We start from the raw sequence: 2,677 nt of genomic DNA on the forward strand, positions 1-2,677 counted from the left end.
TGTCCTTTCTAAATTTAAGTTCAAATAGAAAGGTACTTCAATAATAACATTCTTTATTTTCTTTTTTGAAATTGGTCTTGTAGTTATTAGAACAAGTGGAAGATTGTTGTAATTAATGACAATCATTAATGACCATTGGCGTGTTCAAAAATGACAAAAAAACATGCAAGTGAGTAAATAAACATTCAATATATAGGAAATAGTCCCACATAGAAAGTTCAGGTCACTTTAATAGTCCTTATATAGAGTTACATTCATTAACTAAAAAAAGGAGCTAAAAAGGATACAGTGTCATATGGACAAGTGTGATGGTCCTGAGTCTTATGCCACTTTTCACCTCCGCAGTCCCCCTTGCTAGTGTCGCCACCGACGACAGCGACTTCGGCTATCGGAGCAATCGAGCTACTCGCGGCGCCGCTAATGCTGCGATGGCCGGCCACAATCATGCTACTCACGGCAATATACAGTGACACTGTCGGTACTCCGGTGAGAAGTTGTAACACTTAGTATGAAGTGTCACAACCTTGTGAAACAACACTACTTCGTCTATAAATAGGCCATTTCGGATTCAAAAAATCATGCAATATAAACCTGTCCTCTTCATAGAAAATTCCAGATTTTCATCTTACGTTCGAGTTTTCATTATTCTTATGCAAACTTGAAATATTCATGCGTGTTGACTCTAAAATATTTTAAGAGTACTTGAAATACTATTAAAATAAAGGTTAATATCACTTTACCTCCTGTAATATAGGCAAAATTCGCTTTTTCCCTCTTGCAATATTTTTTTGGATTACCCCTTGTAATATTTTTTTATTTCGATTTCCCTCTTAAGCGCGCAAACAAAACACTGAATCTGGGAAGTAAATAAATAAAAATATATTACAGGGTAACTTGTGCAATTAGGGAGGTAAAAGACATAAATTTTATCATCTCAAAGGGGTGATCAAAAAATTTATTTGATAGGGAAGAAAAACGAATTTCGCCTTATTTAACCTAAAAAAAATAATTACATTCACAATTCAAATGTGAATCCATTCGATTTATAAAATTTATCTTAGAGATATACATATACTTGGTCAATGGTTTCATAACTTTAACATCTAAATTAAATTCACTAAATCAGAAATATTTTTTGAGTAATCATTTTAATATTTTTTATTAATTATAATTATATTAGTACTTCATTTAGTAAGATATTTTGTCTAGTTCCACACAATTATATATCATCCCAAATGTAAAGTCAATGCTCGAATTTCTTGGAAAATAATCAAAATTTCTTTTGCCCGAATCAAATTTGATATTTTATGGGAATTTAATTAAATTTCATAAATTTGAAAGATTTTTACCTATTTATGATTTTTTTCATACTTTCCAATTCAATCTTTAGTGAATGTAAGAAATTAAGAATGCCACAGTTTCACATACATTTTGAATATCTTAGTGACATAGTATATTAATTCTCCAACGATAGAAAGACACTTAAGCTAATATCTCCAAATCATAACAAACATATCCGACATTTAACCTCGTATCTCCAATTCATAGCAAACATATCTGGTATTGAATACCTTATGTTAATGCTGCCAACAATGATTCACTATATAAAGAGTTTAATCGTTTCATTCATTTTCATCACCGCACACCATGACTAGAAAAAAAGTGAAACTCGCATTCATAACCAACGATTCTTCGAGGAAAGCGACATTCAAGAAAAGGAAGAAAGGCCTAATGAAAAAGGTTAGTGAACTTAGCACCCTTTGTGGAATCGATGCGTGTGCTATAATCTATAGTCCGTATGATCCTCAACCAGAGGTTTGGCCATCTCAACCTGGAGTCCAAAGGGTGCTCAACAAGTTTAGAAGAATGCCTGAATTGGAACAAAGCAAAAAGATGGTTAATCAAGAGAGTTTTCTAAAACAAAGGATCGAAAAGGCGAAAGATCACTTGACGAAACAAAGGAAAGATAATAGAGAAAAAGAAATGACGCAACTCATGTTTCAATATCTTAGTGGAGGTAATGTAATGAATAATATAAGTATGGCTGATTTAAATGACATGGCATGGTTGATTGATCAATATTTGAAAGAGATTAATAGAAGAGTTGAAATGTTGACCAAGAATTCTCAAGGTCAAGGTCAAGGCCAAATGATGGCACAACCATTACCAATGGTGGCTAATGGAGTGCCTAAGGTTGAAGAGGTGGGACAAGGGAGTCATAATGGTCAAGGGTTGGTGGATATGAATATGAATGTTAATGTTATGCAAAAGCAACCTTGGTTTATGAATTTGATGGATGGAAATGGTGGAAATGATGGTGCACCTCCTTTGGGAAATGTTTCTCAACAAAATGGATTTTGGCCAAATCCATTTTTCCAATGAGAAAAGTTATGTGTTTTGTGTTTGATTGTGTGTTTTGTTTTTGTCATTGTTGGATGTTTGGTTATAATTTCTTTACCGTTATGTTTTAATCTGCCTTGAGATTTAAAATAAGTGACCATGTTTGGTCATGTGTTTGTGGTATAATAAGATTCGCATGTTTGTTTCTTTGCTTCACCACTATGTATGATTTTTGTTTATTAAAAATGTTTACTTTCAGACAAAAATATGACTCAACTTTGTTGTACTAAATCGTAGTGCTTGTTTGAATTCTATCTCCTGATCAATATCTTCCCTC

The 2,677-nt window shown here is 32.9% G+C and overlaps 1 protein-coding gene across 1 annotated transcript; it reads left to right on the forward strand.

The window, feature by feature from the left end:
* The first annotated feature begins 1,647 nt into the window (after positions 1 to 1,647).
* Positions 1,648 to 2,382, forward strand: LOC131607398 (agamous-like MADS-box protein AGL80). The gene has a single exon (XM_058879406.1). It carries the CDS (start codon positions 1,648 to 1,650, stop codon positions 2,380 to 2,382), a length of 735 nt encoding a protein of 244 aa, XP_058735389.1.
* Positions 2,383 to 2,677: the final 295 nt, after the last annotated feature.

This window comes from Vicia villosa, linkage group LG5 (genome assembly GCF_029867415.1).
Source record: "Vicia villosa cultivar HV-30 ecotype Madison, WI linkage group LG5, Vvil1.0, whole genome shotgun sequence".
NCBI lineage: Eukaryota > Viridiplantae > Streptophyta > Magnoliopsida > Fabales > Fabaceae > Vicia > Vicia villosa.